The 20,296-nt window shown below is 35.4% G+C and overlaps 3 gene segments (V, D, J or C); all 3 read right to left on the reverse strand.

Annotated features, from left to right (window-relative positions):
• Positions 1 to 737: 737 nt before the first annotated feature.
• Positions 738 to 1,196, reverse strand: LOC107558612 (Ig kappa chain V-III region NG9-like). The segment is given in 2 exon segments: positions 738 to 1,051; positions 1,160 to 1,196. Coding segments are annotated over 2 exon segments (351 nt in total).
• Positions 1,197 to 12,433: 11,237 nt separating this feature from the next.
• Positions 12,434 to 12,927, reverse strand: LOC107558623 (T-cell receptor alpha chain V region HPB-MLT-like). The segment is given in 2 exon segments: positions 12,434 to 12,750; positions 12,859 to 12,927. Coding segments are annotated over 2 exon segments (357 nt in total).
• Positions 12,928 to 13,004: 77 nt separating this feature from the next.
• The window catches only part of LOC107558634 (T-cell receptor alpha chain V region RL-5-like), a 14,810-nt gene continuing 7,518 nt past the window's right edge, over positions 13,005 to 20,296 (reverse strand). Inside the window, 1 exon segment of the V gene segment in view lies at positions 13,005 to 13,071. Within this exon segment, the coding sequence occupies positions 13,005 to 13,071 (67 nt within the window).

The following is a 20,296-nucleotide window of genomic DNA, read 5'->3' on the forward strand; positions in this document are numbered from 1 at the left end:
AGCTAAAGGAGGTATTGGTGGTTTTATAAACTTTCAATAAATGAAATTAATGACTGAAATGGATGCACTGATAAATGACTGCAGCGGGGAGGTGCTCTGCTGTTATGAATAGTGTGGGTGTGGTTAGTGACATCACAACCAATCCACTATCCCTTTTTATTTCAAATTGTAATTATACAGAGGATTAATCAATGTAACCGATGTGAACTAAATGTAAAAAAACCCCTATTCTATCAACCCTAATGAGAAGGTAACTCTTTTTATGCAATCTATTCTCACTGTGCATATTAGAATAATCTACTGTACATAAGGCAAACCGTTGTCTTACACCATCATTGTTTTTGCAATTAATGTAAAATGCACTTAACGCAGAGTCTAGTTTAATTCTCCATTCTTATTGAATATTTTAGTTCACATGAGAAGTCAGATAACATAGTTCTGGTTTTGTAAATCTATAGATTAAGATTTTTTTGTCTGTTTTTATTTAAATGTAAAAAATAAAAAGTTAAAGTTAAAAGATTTTCTATGAAATGTCAAATTGATTTTGCTGTAAAACAGCAATTTGTTCTAGTTCATTATCATATCTCCCCTTCTTTTCATGCTCTCCTAAATTGTGCAGCAGGTGTTACCACATTCTGTTATTTACAATCTCAGTGGTATTATAAACATTTGATTACTGACTTTTAAAGCAAGAATTGTGTGTTTGAGTTTTTGTAAAGCTTCTCAGGCATTTTGTATCACTGGGTTCCAACTCTCAGAGCACAGTAATAGAGAGCTGAATCTGACAGAGTTACACTCTTAATAGTGATTTCAGTGGATGTTTGGGATGTAGTCGACTGAAACCGGTCTGGTATATCCTCATATCTGCTATATGACCGAGCACCTTTATAAAGTAAATACTGAGGTTCTGTGTTTGGATACTGTCTGTACCAGTAAAGATAAACATAACTGCTGCTTGTATCATATGTGCAGCTCAGTGTCACAGGCTCTCCCTCTCTCTTGATCATATCAGTATCCTTGTCATTTGGTTTAATGCTGTCAGCAAACACACCTGTAATGTAATTGCAGTTGCACATTAAACCATCAGACCTTTCCATTAATCAAAATTCTATTCTTGTCAAAAACAACATTTGATGATTAAAGCGTTAATTATATTCACCTGAAATTATGAGAATCACTAGCAGACATACCTCCATGTTGAAACCTCAGTTTAAAAGTTTGAATTGGTTTTGATCACAGCTTGTCGTTTTTGAGGTTCATACATGCAAACTTGTAAACGTTTGATAAATGATTGAAATGGATGCATAGATGAACAACTGCAGTGAGGAGGTTCTCTGCTGTTTATGAATAGTGTGGGTGTGGTCACTGACATCATAACCAATCCTATCTCTTCTTTTCATAATGTAAATATAACAGGGAACAATGCATATCAAGTTAAATTATTTGAACTAAATAAAGGCAATACTTATAAACCTCAGTGACGCTTTTTTCCAATCTCGCATTGTGGATCTTAGAATAATCTACATGAGGCTAAACCATAATTGTGCTTTCATTTACAATTCATATTTATTCATTTGTCATAACTTCTATTTAATGATTCTCTGTAGTTGACATAAGAAGTCAGATAACAACTGGGTTTTTTTGTATTTAAACTTGAAATTATAAAACTTTGCTGTTAAGGTAATGCAAGACATTAAATATACAAACAAATATATAAACATTAAGTACAGTTATTTGTTCTTGATCATTATTATATTGCCTTTTCTCTACTCTTTTTCACATGTTCCTTAATTGTTCAACAGGTGTTACCACATTCTGTTATTTACAGTCTCAGTGGTACATGTGGTATTATAAACATCTGATTACTTATTTTAAAGCAAATATTGTGTGTGTGAGTTTTTGTAAAGCCTCTCAAGCACTTTGTATCACTGGGGTCCAACTCTCAGAGCACAGTAATAGAGAGCTGAATCTGACAGAGTTACACTTTTAACAGTGAGTTCAGTGGCGGTTTGGGATGTAGTCGACTGAAACCTATGATCTTGTATATCATCAACTCCGCTGTATGATCGAGCTCCTTTCAACAGTAAATACTCAGGTTCTCGGTTAGTATACTGTCTGTACCAGTAAAGCAAAATATTATTGCTGCTTGTATCATATGAGCATCTCAGTGTCACAGACTCTCCGTTTTTCCTGATTATACTCTTATCCTCGTCATTTGGTCCAATGCTGTCAGAAAACACACCTGGAAGTAACATAAGACACGTCACAATCGCAGTCCTTTCAGTGAAACTAAAAAGGAGACGTTAAGAATCACACATGCATGTAATTGATGTAAAATTTTCTCTCTAATCACTGAATTCACTGCTTAACATGTTGAATACTGTTTAAGAACTGCTAAAAGTGTGCTTTACCTGATATGATTATGAGGATCAATAAATATCTTTCCATTTTGATTTTTCAGATCTGAACTGTTTTAAAAAGTGAATTCTATGTTCTTTGAATTATAAATTATAGCCTACCATAATTGTTTATAATGAATGCACCAGGGAACTTATGTGCTTTATATTAATAATGTGGGTGTGGATTGTGATATCAAGACCTGCCCCCTTTTCTGCCAACATAGAGCAAGCTTTGTTTTTGTAAGAGCTGAGTGTGTTTCAGTCACTGTGGGCTGCAGAGCACAGTAGTACACAGCAGAGTCAGACACACGCAGATTCTTGATCATCAGTGGAACTGAATCTGATGATACTTCAGAGTGAAATCTCTCCTGGAACTCAGTGGCCTGATGTCCTCCGTATTTGCTTTTCCTCAGCATGTATTTAGGAATGTCATTTGCTCTCTGGATGTACCAGAAGAGTTCTGGTGCTGTTGTAGTTGCAGTATATTTGCATTGTAATGTGACTGATCCTCCTTCAGCTTCAGTTACATGTTTATCTGGTTGATCAACTGTATCCTCTGGTCTACATTCTGCAAATACATTATAATCATGTTACAAATGGTACTATAAATAAATATGCACAAATTAAAATAAATAATTATTAAATAAATAAATAAACGTAAAGAAATTAACTTTACATACCAGCAATAACCAGTGCAAAAACCAACATTTCCAACCATAGTTTCATTGTTTGAGAGAATGGTATATCCAAGCAGTATGATTCAGTCCTGAAAGCGTGATCTGTTATTCAAAGCCTTGGTGTTGTTAGTGATAATGAGGAGGTGCTCGGTGCACTGTCAGATGAACAGAGTTAACAATGTAAATATAAGGCGAATATCACCCTCTCCTGGTTTCTTTTGTGTATTGCAAAAGTTTCAAATGCCATTTCTCATATTTACTTACACTGTGCAAACATGTATTTATGATTGATTTATTTGATAACTTACAGCATTTTGACAAATAGTTCATGTGATTTCACATATTAAAGCAATACAATTGAATAATTAATTTCCAATTAGAATCAGCACTTGGGGCTGAATGTAATACAGTCAGATATTAAACATGCATTACATATTCCATTTGTTTTGCAAAAAACAATTAAATTATACCGTTTGTGTTACCGAAATTATAATCATATAATTCATATTAACATAACTCTGTTTCATTATTTTGATGTTATTCTTAAGGGAAGAAATAACAACTGGGATATTTTAATTCTCTGCTCTTACTACTAATTAAAGATCAGTTATTTAGTTTCCCTCAATTTACAATTACAATTTAATAACATTTTATTTCGTTTGTTCATTGGAAGAAGGAAAATAACTCAGTTTATGAACCACTGTTTATTGTTCAATAGGTGTTACCATGTCCTCTCATTTATTTATTTCTGTGGTTTACAAAAGATATTTCTGTGGTTTGATATGCATTTGATTGCTGTTGTTCAAAGAAATAAGAGTGTGTGAGTTTTTGAATCTGACAGAGTTACACTCTTAATAGTGAGTTCAGTGGATGATTCAGATGTAGTCGACTGAAACCGACGGTCTGGTAGATTTCTATAACTGCTCCATGATCGGGCACCTTTATACAGTAAATATTCTGGTTCTCTGCTTGGATACTGTCTGTACCAGTAAAGAAAAACATAACTGCTGCTTGTGTCAAACGAACAGCTCATTGTCACAGAATCGCCTTCTCTTCGGATCATATTGGTATCTTTGTTAACTGGACCAATGCTGTCTGCTAATGCACCTTCAAAAAAATTTTATCATCATCTATAAACCATCAACAATTATATATGTTAAAGCATCCATGTAATGTTAAAAGTGCTAATCATATTCACCTGAAATATAATTAGACATCTCTCCATGTTGATACCTTAGCCAAAATCAGATTAAACTATATATCTTTCTTTTGGGTTTATATATGTGCTTGTAAACTCAATTTGATAAATGATAAAAATGGATAAAAAATTGCTAACAGATAAATGACTGCAGTGGGGGTGAGTAGTGTCGGCGTGGTCAGTGACATCATAACCAATCCTCTATCCCTTTTTATTTCATAATGTAAATATAATGATACATATCAGTTTAACTCATGTGAACATCCTTGTTCATTTTTTTTAAATTCAGACTTTTAAAGTAAATGTAAACTTATTCATTAAAGGATAATTCACCTAAAACCTGAATTTGAGTCCAATTGGGCATCAAACATCTCTTCAGATTCAGCTCAGGGTGACCTGTTGTCCTGCGTTGGCAGTTTTTGTCTAATTTGGCTGCTTAAACAGTGTCTTTGCTAAAGAATCCTGCATAACAACATAATTATGCAATATACATTGTGATTAACATTACAAACTCTGCGGACCCGGATACAGGTCCAAAATGACGTAAAAAATGTTTATGCTTCATTTACATAGCCTTCCTTATATGGTATCAGCCCATATATGGATTCATTTGAAAGCTTGGAGTGTCTTCTTTACAAAGAATACCATTCCTTTTGGTTTTTATATTCATAAAGCAGTAAAATTACGCTTAGAAATGTATTCGTCCCACACACGATTTTCCGCCTAACCATTGCGAACTTTTTTTACGAAGAAAGTGTATTTTATATATTTTTCGCAAAAAAGTCAAGTCATATATCACAAGAAAGCTCTCATTCTCAGGAATTTGACGATATAGATTATTTCATTGTGTGTGCAATTGAATTGCGATGTAAACAAAAACGGATTTTTTTTATGTGTAACATTTCTACTCGTAGCACTGCTTCAGTTAGCCGCAAACAGCCACAAATATCTATATACTATCTATATCTATATTATCTTTTAGATTAGGATCTCTTCTTTCAAACAAGACCATTTTCACGTTTCTGCGTGCTTCCATCGGTGAGATATTCGCGTTCTGCCCAGGTAACGGAATTCAGCGCGTCTTGGGATAACGCTCTCCATATCATGCCAGAATGCATTGCATTCAGCCCTTCTGATGCAATGAAGCTCTGCGGCCAGTTCTGGGCTACAGTTGGTCAGATTACACGTCACTCAGATCGGCCATTACAGACTCTGTGAACTCTGACACCGCCGCGTCAGCACAGTGGGTCAGAGAGAGGGGGGTCGGTCAGCCAGTGCTCTCTGGCCAATGTAGTTCATGAACGCGAGAATGGAGGCTGTTCTCCGCACGGAAGAGTTGTAGCGAACGCGACTCGGATCCTTTCAGTCTATGATTATCATATTACAAGTTATATATGATGAAGAACGGTCAGCGCGCCGTGGAGAGCCTTGGGCGAACGCGACTCGGATCCTTTCAGTCTATGATTATCATATTACAAGTTATATATGATGAAGAACGGTCAGCGGCGCCGTGGAGAGGACTGGGCGCGCGTCTGGGGAGACTTTAGGAGAGATTCTCCGTGAGTTTGAGAGTGTTTTCCTTTGTTATGAAACGTGTTCGCTATACTAGCACGCTGATACACTGTTTGCTGACAGAAAAGTAGAGTACATTATGCATTTCAGTAAGTATACAGTAAAGATACAGTACATATAGATGGATTATTACAGTGCGGTGTAGATGAGCTAACATATGTTTGTTTGACGCTGTGAATGTAGAATGTAGCTCACAGCTAGCGGATTAGCCCCGCTCTGGACCACGATTTTAGGTTGTTATAGACCATATATTTATCATAATGTAGACAGTCTTGAGCATCCTGAAAGAATTAAACTGAGTGTAGAAATCACAATATGACAAGTTTGGTCCAATTCGCTTGTGCCATTTTGTATATTACTACTTAGAAAAACATAAAAATGAAACATAATTCAATAAATAATCAATTAAAGTGCTTATGGCACAGAATACAATAGGATTGTGGGGTTAATGTGTTTTATAAAGCCTGTTTTGGCAAGGGAAACTCACCATGACACATTTCGATGCAAAGTTGGACATTTTTAATCGCTTCACAAATAATGTTCTAACTCCTGTTTAGAAGCTGTTATTTGAAAGATTCTTTTTTCTGGTACTTTTTGGCATGTAGGGGCATCAAACAAAGTAACTTGCAGAGAGTTGAGCCTAACAGAACCTGAATTACAGAATTTCAAAAAAATACATTGATTTAAAACTCCAAAATCGCCTATGTTTTTGTGTGTTTATTGTAATATTTGAAAAATATATAAGGTTATTTATAAGTGGTTAAAACTTATCATTAAAATTTGACAACAGTTTTATGATGCTTACCATGGAAAAGGCAAAAATGCATAAAAGAAACATTCTTAGTCATCTTTGTTTATGAAAGAAGGTTAAGCTTGTCATGTTGATGATGATTTTTCAACAGCAGATGTTTTCTTTAGATTAGTAAGTTTGAGGTGGTGTCATGTGTTTCGCAACTGGTGGGTCTCGGAGTGTACAGTCAAAGAAACAACATCAACAACAAAAAACGTAATTCTAAATGTTTTTCTGATGCGAGACTTTTATTTTGAAACATGTGCATGAAAGCTTTTGACACTTTTTTTGCAGTTTGAGTAAAGACTGCCTGAGAAAAAACGTGCTGTCCCGATTCTGCGGTCAGATGAGATGTTGTCAGGTTTAATGTCAGTCTCATTATTCTATCTTGCTATGAAATAAAAAGTCTCTCACCTCAGAAAAATGACCTATCCTGTCCTGTCAGACGTTATACTGTGCTTGTAGCACGCACTCTTCAATTGCATGCGCAAATGCGGCGGTGCATGCTGTATATCATTTCACTAAAGCACAAAAGAAACTACGAGCATGCAACGTGTGAAATAAAAGTAAAGTGCCAATAAATCACATAACTGGTACTTTGTGTGTTAGCTGGGAAGGATTTGCAGGAAGGTATGATATATATATTTTTAGTGGGGTCTCTGCTTGATGACCATGGGAAAATGTGGGTCCCATCCATGGCCAAACCAGTTGAGAAGCACTGATGTATATGTAGATATCGCCACCTTCAGGCTAAAATATTTTTACCATCTGTGTAATTGTAACAAATAAAAATAAAATTGTTTTAGGGGGTTTTATAAAGGTAAGAATATATTATGTAAGTAGCAAATGGCAAAGCAGTTTCTGAGCATTTGTGGCAAATGTGTGGGTAATCTGTGTGTATATAAGCAATAAGGAGCTTCTTATTAAGTGTGATTTAAAGGGGTCATAGGACGTTGCTAAAAATAACATTATTTTGTGTAATGCAATGTGTTTATGCGGTTTAAGGTTAAAAAAACACATTATTTTCCACATACTGTACATTATTGTTACTCCTCTATGCCCCGCCTTTCTGAAACGCGTTGATTTTTACAAAGCTCATCGTTCTGAAAAGTGAGGTGTACCCTGATTGGCCAGCTATCCAGTACGTTGTGATTGGCTGAATACCTCAAGCGTGTGACGGAAATGTTACGCCCCTTACCATACTGTGATGCCGTGTCCCGGCGGGATGAGACAACACGAATAAACCCCATTACAAACGAGGCATTTGTTGCATCCAGTGGGGACATAATTACTGATTATAATGACTTATACTGTCTTTTTACGTGTTGTGTTGCGTATCGCACCGCGTAAACATAAAACTATGTCTGCATTTGTGATCGGAGAAACGACAAACAACAAGCGCTACTCTACACTGCTCAAAACTAATGTTTGAATCATCAGTGGCAAATTCTTTAAATATGAAAAAGTACTAACAGGCTGTGAGTCAGAAGTGCCAGACTGTCCTTGCAAAGTTGGAATTGCCCCACTTTATAGAAACCGCCTTTGTGCACAGCCTTCCCAGGATCAAAAAACAGTCCTCCGTAAAATGCGCTGCACACATCTGAATATTTGGGTTGAACTGTTCTGGAACAGTGTTGTAAATACAACTTAACCACTGATTTCTAGTTGTGTCCTCTTTTGGAAGGCCAAACAAAGTAGTTTCGCTTTCACAATGCATTTCACGACATGGCGGCGGCGGCAACAGCCAGAATAAAAGTTACGCCTTCTTTCTTTGCATGAAAATTTGGGCGGTGTTATGCAAATCTTCCCACACAGTGACGTAGACATGTGGGGGCGTGTTTGAATGATGCGTTTGAGGAGGGCGTGGACGAGTCTTAACTTTTATAAAGAATATCTCTTTGGGTTTGGGACTTTAGTCATTGCAACTTTAGGGATCTTATCTATTCACGAACAGCTTGTAACATTCCAAAGGAAAACTTGAAATTGCATCATATGACCCCTTTAATCTGATTTATAACAATGGAAGCAGTAGTCCCATCACATCAGAGGTTCAACAACAAAACTTAGATGCACACACAGGGTTTTTGTATGAGTGTGAGTGTTCAGTCACAGTGGGCTGCAGAGCATAGTATACAGCAGAATCAGATACACATGGATCCTTGATTGTCAGTAGAAATAATTTTGAAATTGTGTTGAGACTGCTGCTAAATCTTTCCTTGAACTGCATGCCGAATTTGCTCAGCATGTTTTTGCTGGCACCACAAGAGATTTGCCAACATATCAGTGGTTTCATATTGACAGTTGATTGTTACAGCTGCTCCTTCAACAGCAGTTTGAACTTTCCAGAGAACCACATCCTGTAATGAAATGCAAAACATCATTGATGAAGATTTCATATTCATTTTAGAAGAATATTGTAGGTTTTTACCCCATGATATGCGATACAATTATTTGCCAGTTTGCCATCACAATAATTGTTAAAATAATAATTTAGATCAAATGAACTCTACATTAAAACCTACAGCAGACTCTTGTTTCAGCCTCTCTTTGATAAAGTTGTTGTAACACTGTCACATATGCAAAGACCTGCAGGAGGAGTCTGACTGCACAGAATCTAAACACACACACAGTGTGACTGTCTCCTCCTCCTGAAGGATTCTGGGTGTATTTTGAAAAAAATTAAATGTTCTGTGTTTATCTGCCATAAGTCTTTTCACATATGTTGGTTCAGACACTGACCCCTTATTTCAATCTGATGAACAAAACCAATTCTGGAATTTGGAGCACTTGATATTGTTATTGTACTTTGGTATACTATTAGAAAAAGCTATAAAAAACAGACATATACAGTAATGTTGATATTATTCTCAACTGCTATAGTACATTGTTCCTATTATTGATTCATTATAGTTATGCATTTTTCATCAGTGTCAGAGAGTTGTGTTTTTGTGTGAGTGTTTCAGTCACTGTGGGCCTCAGAGCACAGTAGTACACAGCAGAGTCAGACACACACACACACACACACACACACACACACACACATCCCTGACTGTCAGAGGAACTGTTCCTAGTGTGGAGTCCAGTTTTGTGTGAAATCTCTCCTTAAATTCAGGCTCCGTAGTTCCTTTCCCAATGGAAAAGTCACTCAGAATGAATGTCGGTGATCTGTTTGGCAGTTGTTTATACCAGTAGAGATAAGCATTTGCAGCACTCATGAGGGTGTAATTACACAATAAAGTCACTTGATTTCCCTCAGCAGAAGTCTTTTCTCTTAAAGGCTGATCGACACTGTCCTGTCCCCAGCACACTGGAAAGGATCGGACATGAATTAACAATCAGATATTAAGTAACTCAAGATATTAAGATATTGAGTAACTCAAGTGTTAAAGATGAAAGACTCTTCTTACCAAAATTATGTGCTGTGAAGAAAACCGTAATAATCAGCCATGTTGCTCTGAGTTGAAGAGAGTGAGAGTCAGATAACTGATGTGAGTCTCTACTTATAGCAGAACTCACTTCTCTTGATGTTTTCAGCAACTGAACAGTCTCACACAAGAAATTAAGAGATGCTTCCCCCCTGGTGGTGAATTTATTGTATTAAACAGCTTTTCATTCATTTGCAACCTTTGGAATTATTTGTGATTATTTAATTATATAAACCTTGAAGTGCAATGGCTTTTGACAGACTGTGCATAATATGGCATTACTGTGTAAAATAATATTACATAAATACATCTTTATGTATCTGAATCGAGTCAGGATAGAATAGGCTAATATGATATTCAGTCAAACATCTCTTATTGCTCTTTGTATTTTTATATTTTTCCTCAAGGTTTAGCCTTATATAAGATTGAATGATTTTTTTTTATCTTAAAATATTTTTTTTTATTGTTTGTGATGTATGTCCACATATTAGGATTGGTTATGCATATGTTTTGCATATTAATAACAGTCCATAAAATACAACAATATGTTGTAATATAATTTACAAACAGTGTAACTAAACTCAGAATAAATCAGAAGTAAAATAACATTTATCAGACAGACCAGACTTTTTTTTTCAACGCAAACATGAACCATGGTAAAAATATGTTTTATTTACAACCAAAGCTTACAATAGTATATTTGAGGTGATGTCATGTACTGTATATATCACCACCTTCAGTCTAAAAATATTTTTACCATCTGTGTCTTATTTGAGGCAACATCCAACATAATTGCAACACAAAATCCAAAAAATGTGTTGTTCATAAATTAGATACCATATTATCTGAAAACACAGGTGTTGTTATTGTTGTTTTATGTTTTTTGAAGGTTAAATGGAATCACTGCTGACTTGAAAGTACACCTGATATGAATTAAAGAAAAGTTTTTAAAAGTGCAGAATTTGATGTTACCATTTTACATTTACATGCATGTTGTTTCAGAGGCTTTTATAGAGGTAAGAATATATTATATGAGTAGCACTTGGCAAAGCAGTTTTCTAACATTTGTGTCAAATGAGTAGGCCATCTTTTTAGGCAATAATAACTTCCTATTAAGTGCAATAAGTATTTAGATTTACGCAGGCTTCATAACAGTGGAAGCAGTAGTCACATCACATCAGAGGTTGAACAACAGATGCTCACAAAGGGTTTTTGTATGAGTGTTGAGTGTGTTTTAGTCAGTGTGGGCTGCAGAACACAGTAGTACACAGCAGAGTCAGACACACTCACATCCTGGATTGTCAGTGGAAAAGATTTTGAAATTGTGTTGAGATCGCCACTAAATCTTTCCTTGAAATGGATGGCATGATTATCAAATTTGTCCAGCATGAATTCTGGAACTCCATTTAATTTTTGCTGGTACCAGAAGAAAATTGGCAATATATCAGTGGTTTCATATTGACAGCTGATTGTTACAACTGCTCCTTCAATAGCTGTAAGAACTGTTGTATTTTGTTCAACACTGTGCAGAGAATCACATCCTGTAATGTAATGCAAAAAAACCCAAAAAGGATCAGATTTTGCTTATATTAGTATTAGCAGTTTTTACTTACAGAATTTAACTTACCCCAGTAATATGTGATAAAGAAGACTACAATTATTTGCCAGTTTGCCATCATAATAATTTTTAAATAATACTTTAGATAAAATTAACTCATTAAAATCTACAGCAGATCCTTGTTTCAGCCTCTCTTTGATAAAGTTGTTGCAAAGACCTGCAGGAGGAGTCTGACTGCACAGAATCTGAACACAGTGTGACTGTCTCCTCCTCCTGAAGGATTCTGGGTGTATTTTAAAGTCTTTCCAATGTTTGTTTTATCAGTCCTATACATTGGTTCAAGCACTGACCCCTTATTTCAATTTGATGAATTAATGTAATTCTAGACATTGTTATCACTTGACATTGTTATTGTGTTTGTGTATATTATTAGAAGAAACTGTTCAAAAAGAAAAAGAGACTTAATATTAATGTTATTCTTAACTACTATATTATATACCTATTTTCATTCCACCAGCATTGAAAGTCAGTTTTGTAAATGTATTATTTAATCTTAAAATGTTTTTTTATATATGTCCACAACTATTACGATTGGTTTTGTATATGTTTTGCATATTAGTAGAAATCCACAACATCTTATTTTGATCTCTTTCACTTTTTCTTTCTTTTCCCATTATATTTTGAACTAATCACACACAGGTGTTTCCACAAGTGTAATTATACTGTGTGAATTATAGATTGTGGGTTTGATGTGGCTTGAGATCAAAGTGAAAAATGAATTAGAGTTTTTGTATGGCTTCACATTGACTTTGTATCACTGGGCTGCTACTCTTAGAGCACAATAATAGAGAGCTGAATCTGACAGAGTTGCACTAGTAATGGTGAGTTCAGTGGATGTTTCTGATGTAGTCGACTGAAAGCGAGGATCAGCTGGCTTCCCAGTGCTACTCCAATACCGAGCCTCTTTCCACATTAAATACTGAGGTTCTCCTTTAGGATACTGTCTGTACCAGTAAAGTCTAACATATCTGCTGCTTGTATCATATGAGCAGCTGAGGGATACAATCTCATCTTCCTTCTTTATGACACTAGTTTCTTTATTTGGCCTAATCTGGTCTGCAGTCATCACACCTAATACAAAGAAATAAGACCATTACTGATTCAAACTGCACAAAATTATTTCTTACACTGCTTTTCTACTGTAAATGACTACAATGAATAAAGGGAGTCATACTGTACCTGGAGTCAGAATTAAAATCAGAAACAGGCATTTTACCATGTTTACTAGGTCAGATCAGTGTATTAATGTTCTCTGGGCTCCAATTCTAATGTATTAGTTCAGTCCTCACAGAAGAGGTGTGTCTTCAGACTTTTTTTTTTTTTTTTTACTTTGATGGTTTCAGATGCAGGTGATTGGTTGGAGGTGACCGTTTTGAACACAAACACAAGAGCCTTGAAAAAGAAATTTACACATTCTGGGTCATATTTCAATCTGTTAAAAAAGTTGAAGTGATCAAAATAATGAAAACACAATGGAAATGCTATAGATCTGCTCTGCTTGAGTAGAACTTCACAACTCCAGGTTCATCTTGAACTTTTCAATGACTTGATTATTTGGTTCCCTGCAAAGAGCACTTTATTGTTTATTACTGATATGATTATCACTTGATAACTTATAAATTATGATGACTTTTTATAATGTTTTTACTTGGTTTATAGTGTTACGTTGGCAAAGTTGGAGAGTTTTTATTTTGCATTTTTTTGTGTGAGTGTTGAGTGTGTTAGTCACTGTGGGCCTCAGAGCACAGTAGTACACAGCAGAGTCAGACACACACAGATTCTTGATCGTCAGTGGAACTGTTCTTGATGTCGAATCCAGTGTTGCAGAAAATCTCTTCTTAAAATCAGGCTCAGTTATTCCTTCACTAAATGGATATTTATTCAGAATGAATATTGATGATTTGTTTGGCAGCTGTTTGTACCAGAAGAGATAAACATCTGCATTTGTAGTTTTGGTAGTGTAATTACATATTAAAGTTACTTGATCTGCTTCATTTGTAGTCATTCCTCCTGAAGGCTGTTCTACTCTGTCTTGCCCCCAGCACACTGGAAAATAGATTTAACCATTAATAATTTACATATATGAAGTAACGCACATATAAACAAATAATAAAGTGCAAATGATGAACTTTCTTACCAAAGTCCTGTGCTGTGAAGAAAAGTGTAATAATCACCCATTTTTCCATTGTTGAGATAAAGAGATTAATATTTGAATGTGTATTCTTATGATCGTGTCTCTCTGTCTGATGTGATTGTGGCTCTTGGTTTCCTCTGTGTTGCTCTTCTCTTGATATTTCAAGTCTTCAGATCTGTAGGCACGTCTCCTTAAAGACACCTTGATGTATGCTGCCTCCCTGTGGTGAATTTATGTATTTCTAACCAACATTTTTATCCAAAGTAACTTACAAATGTGAAATACAATCAGAATCAATACAATCAGATATCAAAGCAGAGTGTTGAGTGTGTTTTAGTCACTGTGGGCCTCAGAGCACAGTAGTACACAGCAGAGTCAGACACACGCAGATTCTTGATCATCAGTGGAACTGTTCTTGATGTTGAATCCAGTGATGCAGAAAATCTGTCTTTAAATTCATCCTCAGTAGTTCCTTTACCAATTGAAAATTCACTCAGAATGAATGTTGGTGATCTATTTGGTAGTTGTTTGTACCAGTAAAGATATGCATTATTATAACTGCTGGTAGAGTAATTGCATAGTAGAGTAATTTGTGCTGCTTCATTGGCAGTCATTTCTCTTGAAAGTTGTTTAACTTTGTCTTTTCCCCAGCACACTGGAAAATAGATGTAGCCATTATTCATGTGCTTACATTGAGTATCTCACACAGATATAGGCCTAGTAGTAAAGTGTAAACGATGAAACAATTTTCTTACCAAAATCATGTACTGTGAAGAAAAGTGCAATAATCACCAATTTTGCCATTCTCACTTAAAGATAAAAATTAAAAAAGAACAGAATATTTTAACAGAATTTTCCAGAAGTTTTTTATTCTTACTGTATAGTCTCTATTTCTCTTTGTAGTTTCAGATTCTTCATAAGGTTCAGCTTTATATAAGAATTTGAGGAAGGATGCCTCATTGTGGTGAGTTTGAATAGATTTTGTTGAGCTGAAAAAAATTCAATTGCACCAATTGCACAAACAGTGCAACTAATGTCAGAATCAATTGAATTGAATCAATTGAAAATAATAATAAATTAGAAGTAAAATGACTTTTATTGGACATGTTAGTTTACACTGTATGAATAATTTGGCTTTGAGTGGGAAACTTTCTCCATACAAGAGACTTTGCCGAAGAGATATTAAATGATGATGTAATGTTTAGTCCGATCTTTCAAAATGGTTGTGATGTACTGTAATTCAGGAAGTATTCTAGGACATCATGTTTCCTTTCATTACCCTTTCAGTAACCACACACAGGTGTTTCCACAAGTGTAGTTATATTCTGAGAATTCTAGATTGTGGGTGTGATGTGGCTTGACATTAAAAGAGAAACATTGATTAGAGTTTTTGTATAGCTTCATATTGACTTTGTACCACTGGGCTCCAACTCTTAGAGCACAATAATAGAGAGCTGAATCTGACAGAGTTACACCAGTAATGGTGAGTTCAGTGGATGTGTGTGATGTAGTCGACTGGAAGCGAGGATCAGAGGGGCTCCCACCTCCACCACTCGACCGTGCAGCCTTGTATATTAAATAGCGAAGCTCCCCTTTAGGATACTGTCTGTACCAATAAAGTCTAACATAACTGCTGCTTGTATCATATGAGCAGCTGAGGGTCACAGTCTCGTCTTCCTTTATGACAACAGCATCTTTATTTGGCCTAATCTGGTCCGCAGTCATCACACCTAAATCAAACACATAAAAGTAATTTGTCAGCCAAGTTACACAAAATTATCTCAATATATCTCATTAATACCACTGTAATGAAATTAAAATAAAAGTGTCATATTGTACCTGAAGTCAGAATTAAAATGAGAAGCAGGTGTTTTTCCATGTTGACTAGGTCAGATCAGGTTAATGTTCTCTGTGCTCTGAGGAGTGTTGAGTGTGTTTTAGTCACTGTGGGCCTCAGAGCACAGTAGTACACAGCAGAGTCAGACACACGCAGATTCTTGATCATCAGTGGAACTGTTCTTGATGTTGAATCCAGTGATGCAGAAAATCTGTCTTTAAATTCATCCTCAGTAGTTCCTTTACCAATTGAAAATTCACTCAGAATGAATGTTGGTGATCTATTTGGTAGTTGTTTGTACCAGTAAAGATATGCATTATTATAACTGCTGGTAGAGTAATTGCATAGTAGAGTAATTTGTGCTGCTTCATTGGCAGTCATTTCTCTTGAAAGTTGTTTAACTTTGTCTTTTCCCCAGCACACTGGAAAATAGATGTAGCCATTATTCATGTGCTTACATTGAGTATCTCACACAGATATAGGCCTAGTAGTAAAGTGTAAACGATGAAACAATTTTCTTACCAAAATCATGTACTGTGAAGAAAAGTGCAATAATCACCAATTTTGCCATTCTCACTTAAAGATAAAAATTAAAAAAGAACAGAATATTTTAACAGAATTTTCCAGAAGTTTTTTATTCTTACTGTATAGTCTCTATTTCTCTTTGTAGTTTCAGATTCTTCATAAGGTTCAGCTTTATATAAGAATTTGAGGAAGGATGCCTCATTGTGGTGAGTTTGAATAGATTTTGTTGAGCCGAAAAAAATTCAATTGCACCAATTGCACAAACAGTGCAACTAATGTCAGAATCAATTGAATTGAATCAATTGAAAATAATAATAAATAAGAAGTAAAATTACTTTTATTGGACATGTTAGTTTACACTGTATGAATAATTTGGCTTTGAGTGGGAAACTTTCTCCATACAAGAGACTTTGCCGAAGAGATATTAAATGATGATGTAATGTTTAGTCCGATCTTTCAAAATGGTTGTGATGTACTGTAATTCAGGAAGTATTCTAGGACATCATGTTTCCTTTCATTACCCTTTCAGTAACCACACACAGGTGTTTCCACAAGTGTAGTTATATTCTGAGAATTCTAGATTGTGGGTGTGATGTGGCTTGACATTAAAAGAGAAACATTGATTAGAGTTTTTGTATAGCTTCATATTGACTTTGTACCACTGGGCTCCAACTCTTAGAGCACAATAATAGAGAGCTGAATCTGACAGAGTTACACCAGTAATGGTGAGTTCAGTGGATGTGTGTGATGTAGTCGACTGGAAGCGAGGATCAGAGGGGCTCCCACCTCCACCACTCGACCGTGCAGCCTTGTATATTAAATAGCGAAGCTCCCCTTTAGGATACTGTCTGTACCAATAAAGTCTAACATAACTGCTGCTTGTATCATATGAGCAGCTGAGGGTCACAGTCTCGTCTTCCTTTATGACAACAGCATCTTTATTTGGCCTAATCTGGTCCGCAGTCATCACACCTAAATCAAACACATAAAAGTAATTTGTCAGCCAAGTTACACAAAATTATCTCAATATATCTCATTAATACCACTGTAATGAAATTAAAATAAAAGTGTCATATTGTACCTGAAGTCAGAATTAAAATGAGAAGCAGGTGTTTTTCCATGTTGACTAGGTCAGATCAGGTTAATGTTCTCTGTGCTCTGAGCTGTAGATCTGTGTTACTGTGAGTCTCTGCAGTTTCACACTCAAACACACTGGAACTTCCTGCTTTCTGTGTGATATGACAGTCTGCCGCTTCTCATGTTTTTGCATGAGTTTGCATGCTACAACTTTTGCAATGGCAAGAAATCATACATATATTTATTACTTTAGCAGATGGTTTTGACTAACAAAATCTACAAACCTGAATGATTAATGAGCCAATAATATTAATAGTGCTATGATACAAATTTTTGACATGACAGAATATTACTGATCTAGAGCATAAATATAAGAGCAGAATTAAACAGAAAAGATGTATATTGATAATAGTTAACAAGGCCAATGTCTAAAGTTTGATTAGTGACCTAAAAATAGTTATGAATCTTAAATATTTCTTAGTTATTCTGTCTTAAATCTTTTTTTTATGGTTTAAAATGTAATACATTTCCAGATTTAAATTTGAATTCCAAATTCAGGTCCCCACTGCATAGGCTCCTAAATTAGTTTGTTCGTTTGTTTTTTATTGTTGTGATGGTTTGAGACTCATGTGATTGATCCGAGTTTGGAAGTGTTAAAATTGTTCACACCTTTCTGTGATTCCACTAATTGACCTCAGATGATGGATGCTGATCCAGAGGCATGCACACTTTTTGACTCTATGAACACAAGTTATCTATTTCATGTTTTTGCATGAGTGTTGAGTGTGTTTCAGTCACAGTGGGCTGCAGAGCACAGTAGTACACAGCAGAGTCAGACACACGCACATCCTGGATTGTCAGTGGAACTCTTCTTGATGTGGAGTCCAGTGTTGCTGAAAATCTCTTATTAATATCAGCCTCAGTTATTCCTTCACTAAATGAATATTTATTCAGAATGAAGGTTGGTGATCTATTTGATAATTGTTTGTACCAGAAGAGATATGCATTTGTAGTTGTGGTGGAATAATTGCACCGTAGAGTAACTGGATCTCCTTGTTTTGCAGTCATTTCTATTGAAGGCTGTTTAACTCTGTCTTGCCCCCAGCACACTGGAAAATAGATTGAACTATTTATAATTTACATATGTTGAGTAACTAAAAAATAATAATAAAGTGGAAATGATTATCTTTCTTACCAAAGTACTGTGCTGTGAAGAAATACATAATAGTCACAAGTTTTTCCATTGTTAAGATAAAGATTTTTTAACATGTATGCTCTCATGAATGTGTCTCTGTCTTTCCTGTAGCTCTCTGTTTTCTCTGTGCTGCACTTCCCTTGATATTTTCAAGTCTTCAAGTAGGTCTAAATCCTCACATTATTGAAGGCACATTTGATGGTTTCTGCCCTCCAGTGGTAAATGTATGTATTTTTAACACACATAGCCACATTATGTTTTTGTAGCAGTGGACATGCAGAGGATGAAGCTTTATAGAGTGCAATAGTGCCCGCCCACTCTTTTAGCAGCGTTCATTTTTCCCTTAATTAATTTTTAAAAAGTCTTTGTTAAAACATTATTAGCCACAAACCAAGCTAACCAGCTACGAGGTGAATCACAACATTACAGACTTTAATTTGAAGTCAAAAACTCAATGAAAATGATGAAGAAAAAAAAAAGATACAAGACTGTGTACTTAGTGGAGGAAAGACCTATAATCCCATGAAGCATTGCAAATGACGTTAATCGAATCAAAAACATTTGAGTGTCTTCTATTCCTTTTAAAGGCAAGCTTTTGCAACCACAATAAATGATACATTTATTTATTTTGCATGATTTTGAAGAAAAATACAAACACACTGGAAAATAGATTTAACTATTTATAATTTGCATATTAAGTAACTAAATTGTAAAATGTGTAATTGATGATCATTCTTTAAAAAGTCCTGTGCTGTGAGGAAAAGAGCAATAATCATTATTATGCTTTCCATTGCTCTCTCTCTCTCTCTCTCTCTCTCTCTCTCCCCCCTTTGGTGTTTAAAAATGTGTGGTTGCTTACCATAGGAGATAATTAAAACCAAACTCAGGTGTTTTTCCATGTTAAAAATATGATATGGGTTGTTAGGATTTTCAGTGCAGGTCAGTGTTTACATTGACTCTCTGCTAGTTGGTCTTTGGCACTCAAAAACATCCTGCTCTTATTAAATGATGTCGTGCATTTGCGTCTTTATCTACTTTGATGATTTGCTTAATCAGATTTCTGCAGCCCCCAAAAAGTTAACAATGCTTTGAGTAAATTAATTCATTGTTTAAAAGACCCTTCCAATTCTAGAATGTATCAAAATGAACATTCTACCATTCATTATTCATTTGTTTCTATTAGAAACATACTATCATTAGGCTATTACTTTGATCATATTCTCTAAAATCATTATGATTGTGTCCACCTAAAAATTACAATTTTGTCATTTCATTGTCAATCAATTTTTAGTTCAGTTTCTACAAAATATTTACTGTATTTTAATTAGAATTAAAATTCAATTAGCCAGATAAATTGATTGAATTTGAGTTAAAGGGGTCATATGATGTTGCTAAAAAGAACATTATTTTGTGTATTTGGTGTAATGAAATGTGTTTATGCAGTTTAAGGTAAAAAAACACATTATTTTCCACATACTGTACATTATTGTTTCTCCTCTATGCCCTGCCTTTCTGAAACGCGTCGATTTTTACAAAGCTCATCGGGCTGAAAAGCGAGGTGTGCTCTGATTGGCCAGGCTATCCAGTGCGTTGTGATTGGCCGAATTCCTCCGGCATGTGACGGAAATGTTACGCCCCTTACCCCCTTACCATGCCGTGCCCCGGAGCGATGAGACAAAAATGTTAAAACCCATTATAAACGAGGCATTTGTTGCATCCAGTGATCCAGTGAGTACGGATTATAATAACTTATACTGTCTTTTTATGTGTTGCTTTGCATCGCGCCGCGTAAACATAAAACCATGTCTGCATTTGTGATCGGAGAAATGACAAACAGCAAGTGCTACTC

This window comes from Sinocyclocheilus grahami, unplaced genomic scaffold (assembly GCF_001515645.1).
Source record: "Sinocyclocheilus grahami isolate Dianchi unplaced genomic scaffold, SAMN03320097.WGS_v1.1 scaffold21.1, whole genome shotgun sequence".
Lineage (NCBI taxonomy): Eukaryota > Metazoa > Chordata > Actinopteri > Cypriniformes > Cyprinidae > Sinocyclocheilus > Sinocyclocheilus grahami.